Below are 7072 nucleotides of genomic sequence, written 5' to 3' on the forward strand. Positions count from 1 at the left end.
AGTCACTTTGTGGTATTAGTGCAATACTTGGAGGGTGCCTCCGGGGAGTGGACGTAGGTCAAGGTTTGACCGAACCACTATAAATCTGGTGTGTTCTTTCTTATTTTTCTTCCGCATTTAATTTCATTGCAAGTTGTTTACTCTGGTTGAAAAGTTTATTTTTTAAACTTTAAATTTAACTTGCATAAATAATTAAAAAGATTTTCTAAAAATTCAAGAGTATAAGTATAATTTTTAAATTACAAATTCACCCCGCCCCCTCTTGGTTAGCCTTGGGACATTTAATTATGCTTAACATCCTAATTCTTATTGAACGAGTTCCAACAGTAAGAACAAACAATGCATTGCCCACTAGACAATGGACAGGCATGGACTATTCTTGGCTCATAAAGGTGAGTATCAGGGTTCAAATCATCCTATAACAAATACATTCGCCTACTGAAACAAATTCAAATATAAAATCAAATGCAGAAAGAAATTCCAAAACTCAGGAAAAACTATTAACTGCAGAAAGAAATTCCAAAACTCTGCTAATTTTGGAGACTATCTATTAGTTTATATAATTACCATTTACCAATATCAACTTAGTTTGACAATTTTGCAAACTACAAAGACTCCATAGCAGACGCTTGCTAAGTATCAGTATAAGCGCAGTAAACATTACTTAAACTTGGAAAAAAATCAATAAAAAAAGAAGTTATGCTTGTTTCAATTATATGTTTTTTAACTTTCTCATTTTCCAAACACCCAGAACTGCATTCCGTTGTCTTCTCAAGAATTTAGGCTTCTTTTGGGACGGCTTTTTTATTGCTTTCTAAAATGGAGTTGTAGTACAAATTTTTTTATTTTTGTACTAAAACTCTGTTTTAGAAAGCAATAAAAAAGCTGTCCCAAACGAAGCCTTAGTGATTGATGAGAAAAGATTAACCAAATTACGGCCTGAAGATTTCATTATAGCAAAAATTGATTAGAGTTAGCAAGAAAAATAATGATTTGACCTAAATGCATATTTCCTCTCCTCTTAAAAAAGAATTACTAAAATAACTAGAACTTTTATGGGAAATAGCACTGAACAATAATATTCGCTACATTAACAAGTTTACCATTTAGAGTATCATTAATAAATATGGTCTGTCACATAGAATCATACAGATAGGTTTTAACAATCATTGCTAGGGATAAGTATATATTTTCAAATGATGCAGAGGTGCTTCACCTCATCATCATTAGCCTTATAAAAATAATTTGGGGACTTTATGATTCCTCATTCTTCATTCGGTTCTTTTGATTTTTGATAGAAGTAAACCAATACTGCTAATTCCAAAGCAAGATGAAAAGAGTCGAGGGATGACATTACATTAACAACCAATAACAAAAACCTAACAAAATTTTAGAAAATGAATCCAATAATGCACTGAATATGATTATTTCGATTCATTTGAACAAAAAGTTTAGAACAATCAATATAAGATTTTGATTTTGACCAACTTATGGCAAATCACATTGGTAGTGATGATGTGATGCCGCAAAAAAAAGCTATACATGGCAATACTACAACCAAGTAATGTAGTATTCTGCATAAGAAATCTACATAATAGAACAATCCCAACTAGTGTGATTTCTCTAAATGATATTAAACATCCAATAAAAACTTTGCCCACATAAAAACTCTAAAAAATACATGCTCAATAAGAGTCCTAAGCGCTAGTAAACACCTACCATTAGAAGACTGGCCGATAGAACGAGAGACCTGAGTCAACTTATCTTTCACACGCTAGATAAAAAAGAAATGAATCAGTGTAACAAACTACGACCATAATAATTTTCATTGTTTATATTTAACCAGAATGATGGACATCAGAAAGCATACCTCGTATTCCACATAATTCAACGCTTTATAAGGAAGCTGAAACTCAGCCATAAGCATTCTCTACAAAATTAAAGTATAAATGTGAAAAAAAAAAAACGAAACCCCACTAAAACCTCTCCATTAATAACTAAGACCAACCTGGGATTCAAGACTTTCTAGACGAAAGCGGTAACGGAAAAGGGCTGTCTCCATAGAAAGAAACCATTTCCTCAGTTCATCCCTAAAAAAATTTGCAAATAAGCCAATATAAAAGTAAGGACAAAAATCCTCAGGGAGCTTATTTGGTAGCCGCACACTCACGTTCTACAATACACAAGACGAAGCACAAAATGTGAGATTAAATCCTTGTTTATGAGCTGAGTAACATCCGGATGCCTCATATTTGTTCTCCACAGTTCATTCACCTAAAGTTCATCGAGAATACTAGAATAAGACATCAATACAATTGATTGGCACATCAAAAATCAACAGCATCTCAATTACCAGTGTTTCCATCTCATCCGGCCTCTTACCGCGGGATAAGCCATTCGAAATTCCTTTAAGGACTGCATAGGATCCACTCAAACCCTCATTATTAGGTCAGTATCAAACCCTTTTAAAAAGCTAGAAGCATGCCTTCAACCTAATATTTCCGGTTAAAACTCAAGAAGCAAACAAGGGAACCAAAATGAACAGGGAAAACAGAGAGAGAAGTTTGATACCGCGAAGACGATCGATGGCATATAGCTCGAAATCGTCAAGCCTGACCTCCAGACTAGGAGCGCAGCGGTAAAGGGAGAGATTCGAGGCGGCTTCCGCAGTGGGCTTCTTTTGAGATCGTAAAATCTCCATTTCTTTCGAAATCCTTTACAATGGCAAAGAACGGGGAAGCAAATGCAATTAATAATTTGGCGACCTGTCTTATTATTCCCCGTTAGCCCAGATTTGGCGGGAAACTATTCTTCACACCGACTAGGAGAAATTATTCAGTGGGGACTCCAAACGTACAGATCCACATAATGCTGTATATGGACTCCATATAAATTGAGTGTGAATTGTATATGAACTTTATAGATATGCATAAAATATTCATTAAATACTCACAACTAATAATTGGCTTAGTATTTGCTACATATCTGCAAGAACGTAGTAAATATATGGTCCATATACATTCCATACTCAGTTCATATGCAGTCCATATACAATCCATACGCAGCATCCGAACGATCCTCTATGTTCAGACTACGCACAGAATAATTTCCCCCGGGGTAGGGTGCGTCTAGAACAACCAAGGCCAACTTTTAAATAGTTTATCATATCTAATCAGGATCTACGAGGATGCTTCGTACTACGCATTTAAAGGGTACACCATCTCATCTAAGGGAGAGACCAATTTCAAAGAGGAGAATGAAGACTAATGAAGTTAAAAAAAAATGCAAATGTCAAAAGCAGAAAAAATAAAGAATCAAAAAAGACATAAATCATGTAGCAAAGATGATGTCGAGGGCATGATCTTTAGACCTCCAAACAGTTTACCTCAAAAAGGTGTGAGGATGGGCCAAAGAGCATGTGGTCAAGGCCGTACTTCAGTTGAAAAAAGAATAACCTAAATATATATCGAACTAGAATCAAGTTCTGATGAAAAATCAAATGTACATGGTGTTACAATTCTTTTGACTATAAAAAAATAAATCATCCTTTGAAATTTGATCTCACTTTGGAACAAGAGAGTGACCTAGAGGGTGATGATTCAAAAATTCAAAGTGACAAGCCTGAATTAACTCTTTATGAAATGCAAAATATGGAAGTTGAAGTCTTAACCTAAACCCCACTATCTACTAACACTGTCTCAAGGTTATTGACTAAGGATGCCCTTAATTTATATGGTGAAGTAAAGAAAGACATAAATCATGTAGCAAAGATGATGTCGAGGGCATGATCTTTAGACCTCCAAACAATTTACCTCAAAAAGGTGTGAGGATGGCCCAAAGAGCATGTGGTCAAGGCCGTACTTCAGTTGAAAAAGAATAACCTAAATATATATCGAACTAGAATCAAGTTCTGATGAAGAATCAAATGTACATGGTGTTACAATTTCTTTTGACTATAAAAAAATAAATCATCCTTTGAAATTTGATCTCACTTTGGAACAAGAGAGTGACCTAGAGGGTGACGATTCGAAAATTCAAAGTGACAAGCCTGAATTAACTCTTTATGAAATGCAAAATATAGCAGATGAAGTCTTAACCTAAACCCCACTATCTACTAACATTGTCTCAGGGTTATTGACTAAGGATGTCCTTAATTTATATAGTGAAGTAAAGAAAGTCATGAAGTTTTTCCCTGGCTCCTCCTTGAGGAATGAAAATGTTATAATCCTTGATGAGGCAGATTTTAATAAAATAATAGATTTACCTTTTGGCTACTTTCATGTTGGTGTTAAAACTCTTATCTCGAAAGGTCTCTCACTGAGTCGATGAACTAATGGTCAAGTTTAATACCACAAAAGCATATGGCTTTCGAAAACCTAGAAGAATTAGACTAGTGGTATCGACTTTGGTGCCGTTAGTTCATTTGACGATGATAAATATTACTTAATGATAACTAATCATCATGAATCTGATAATATCCCTATTGAAGTCATCGATCCTCTCAACAAACTTTGTTTGGAGACTTTAGATGACTCTGATGAACTCCATATACGAGATGTACCCCCTAAATTTGAAGAGGGGATAAAATTGGCAGTCGACGAACTCAAAAAAATTAACCTTGGAACAGAGGATAAACTTAGCCCCACTTTCATAAGTTCATTATTGAGTGAGGATGAGTCTGAGAATATATTTAACTTCTTATTAAGTTTAAGGATTACTTCATCTTGACATATGAAGAAATGCCTGGTTTCTTCGCTGATGTAGCAATTCATAAACTCGGTATTCAACACAATGTCATTCCTTTTAAGCACATTCCTAGAAGCATGCATTTGGAGATCAAACAATAAGTCTTTTCTGAAGTCAAGAAATTGGTTGGGTCAGATTATTCAAGAGGAATAATATCCCTCTTTGGTAGCTAGCGTTGTGCTAGTTTGAAAGAAGAATGATCAAATCCATGTCTGTGTTGACTATAGGGATCTAAATAAGATGTGTCAAAGGGATGAATTTTATTTACCCATATCTGAAGTTATGGTGGATATTGCCTCTTCACATGTCACTTTCTCCTTCATGGATGGCTCATCTGGTTATAATCAGTTCAAGATGGCCCTAGAAGGTGAGAGAAATACTACATTCAGAAGTTCTATAAGGATCTTTTATTATAAAGTGATGTCATTTGGCCTTAAAAATGCTGGTGCAACCTACTAGCAGGCCATGACTTGAATCTTTGATGACTTAATCCATAATCCTATCAAGAGCAAAGTCAAAGAGGTTCATCTTTATGACTTAAGAATTGTCTTCGAGTGGTTGCGCCGCTACGACCTTAAGATTAATCCCTTAAAGTGCGCTTTCAGTGCCACACTAGGAAAATTTCTATGTTTTCTAGTGAGGCACTATGGAATCAAAATTGATCCTGCCAAAATCAAAGCTATATTAAATATGTTGCCTCCTAAGAGCTTTACTCAATAAAGGTCTCTTTAAGGTAGACTAGAGTATATAATAAGATTTATTTCTAACCTCTTTGTAAGATCTCAGCCATTCTCCGTCTTGGCTAAAATGGATGTCAAATTCATATAGGGTGAGAAATGCTAATATGCTTTTGAAAATTTCAAGCAATACTTCTCAAATCTGCTAGTTTTGGCAGCCTCAGTTCTGGGAAAACCTATTATCCTTTACATTGTGGCCCTCGAAGAGTCTTTTGGTGCCCTACTAGCTAAAGTTAACAACAAAGGGAAAGAGAATGCTCTCTGAAATTGCTAGATACGCTAAGAGGGCGTGAATTGGATGATTAAAAACTTATTTAATGAAAAGAAATATATTTTTAATACTTTAAGCGGAAACGAATTTCATTCACAATAAAAAGATAGATAATCAATTTCACCAACGCAATTAATCACAATAAAAATGAATGCGAAAATAAAGTGCGGAAATAATAAGGAAAGAACACATCATTTATAATGGTTCAGTAAAACCATGACCTACGTCCACTCCTCGAAGGCACCCTCCGAGTATTACACTAAACCTTTAGTGATTCTCCTTCAGCCCCCACAGCTAGGCGGAGAAGCCCTTATATAATCACTTCCACCTTCCCCGGTGCGGCGGAGGAGCCAGGTCCTTTGACACCAACGAGATCTTCTTCTTCCCAAAATTTCCTTCAAGACGAACCTTGAATTTGATGGTATTGAGGTGCAAGCTCACCGGAGCAACCGTGTGAAATCTCCTTCACACTCCCTTGAAACCCCCTCTAAGGTTCTTCTCCCTCTCTCAAACTCCACCCTTTCCTCTCTCCCTTTAAAGTCATCTCTTCAAGTGTTCTCTAGAAAAATGAAGCTACAATGGCTGCCAAAAGACTCTTACAAAGTCTTATGAGAGTGCTTAAATAGAGGGCTAAGAAAACCCTAAAAAACTCAATTCAGCTGCCAAAGATCGTACTGTACGATCGTAAGATCGTCTAGTACTATGTGCAGAAATTGAACTGTTAGTACTGTACGAACAGTTCAGTTGACGTTTGTACTGTACGATGTGCTGTATGAACAGTTCAATAAAAGTGCAGTTCGTCCAGGATGAAGCATAGGACGGCCAGAATTGTCTCTATTGATCGAACAGTACGATCCAGTTCATACAGTACGATCAAAATATCAAAATTAAGCTGTTTTGATTGAATAATCACAGGATTAAATTATGTAATATTTTAAACATCGTACAGTACGACCATGTTCGTATAGTACGATTAGAATAACTTTTCAAATTCAAATTTTTGCCTATTTTAATGCACGGTAGGTTTTCTAATTGTAACAGATCATACAGTCCGATGTAATGTTCGTACAGTACAATTTATTATATTTTAAGAATATTTTTTTAGGAAAATTAAATATTTTAATTAATTTCTGCTACATCAGATCGTACAGTACGATCCAGATCGTACCGTACGACATATAGAAAAATTAAATATTTAGAATCATTTTTTGCTCCCTCTGTGTGTGTGCATGGTCAACAAGCTAACATGCATCATTACAAGACTTAACTCAAGAAATGAAAATTATAGACTCATTTAATACAACCAATTCTAGACGAT

The 7072-nt window shown here is 35.4% G+C and overlaps 1 protein-coding gene across 1 annotated transcript in view; it reads right to left on the minus strand.

Moving 5' to 3' along the window:
* LOC110114564 (probable DNA primase large subunit) overlaps positions 1 to 2860 on the minus strand; it is a gene marked incomplete at its 3' end in the record, with an annotated part of 40135 nt that extends 37275 nt beyond the window's left edge. Inside the window, exons 1-6 of the mRNA XM_028694931.1 lie at positions 2572 to 2860; positions 2354 to 2415; positions 2171 to 2274; positions 2009 to 2090; positions 1871 to 1930; positions 1720 to 1774 (exon numbers count right to left, since the gene is read on the minus strand). Of these exons, the coding sequence (XP_028550764.1) occupies positions 1720 to 1774; positions 1871 to 1930; positions 2009 to 2090; positions 2171 to 2274; positions 2354 to 2415; positions 2572 to 2701 (493 nt within the window). The remainder of the gene's footprint in view (positions 1 to 1719; positions 1775 to 1870; positions 1931 to 2008; positions 2091 to 2170; positions 2275 to 2353; positions 2416 to 2571) is intronic.
* Between the last annotated feature and the right edge of the window lie 4212 nt (positions 2861 to 7072).

The sequence above is a fragment of the Dendrobium catenatum genome, unplaced genomic scaffold (assembly GCF_001605985.2).
Source record: "Dendrobium catenatum unplaced genomic scaffold, ASM160598v2 fragScaff_scaffold_599, whole genome shotgun sequence".
Classification (NCBI taxonomy): Eukaryota; Viridiplantae; Streptophyta; class Magnoliopsida; order Asparagales; family Orchidaceae; genus Dendrobium; species Dendrobium catenatum.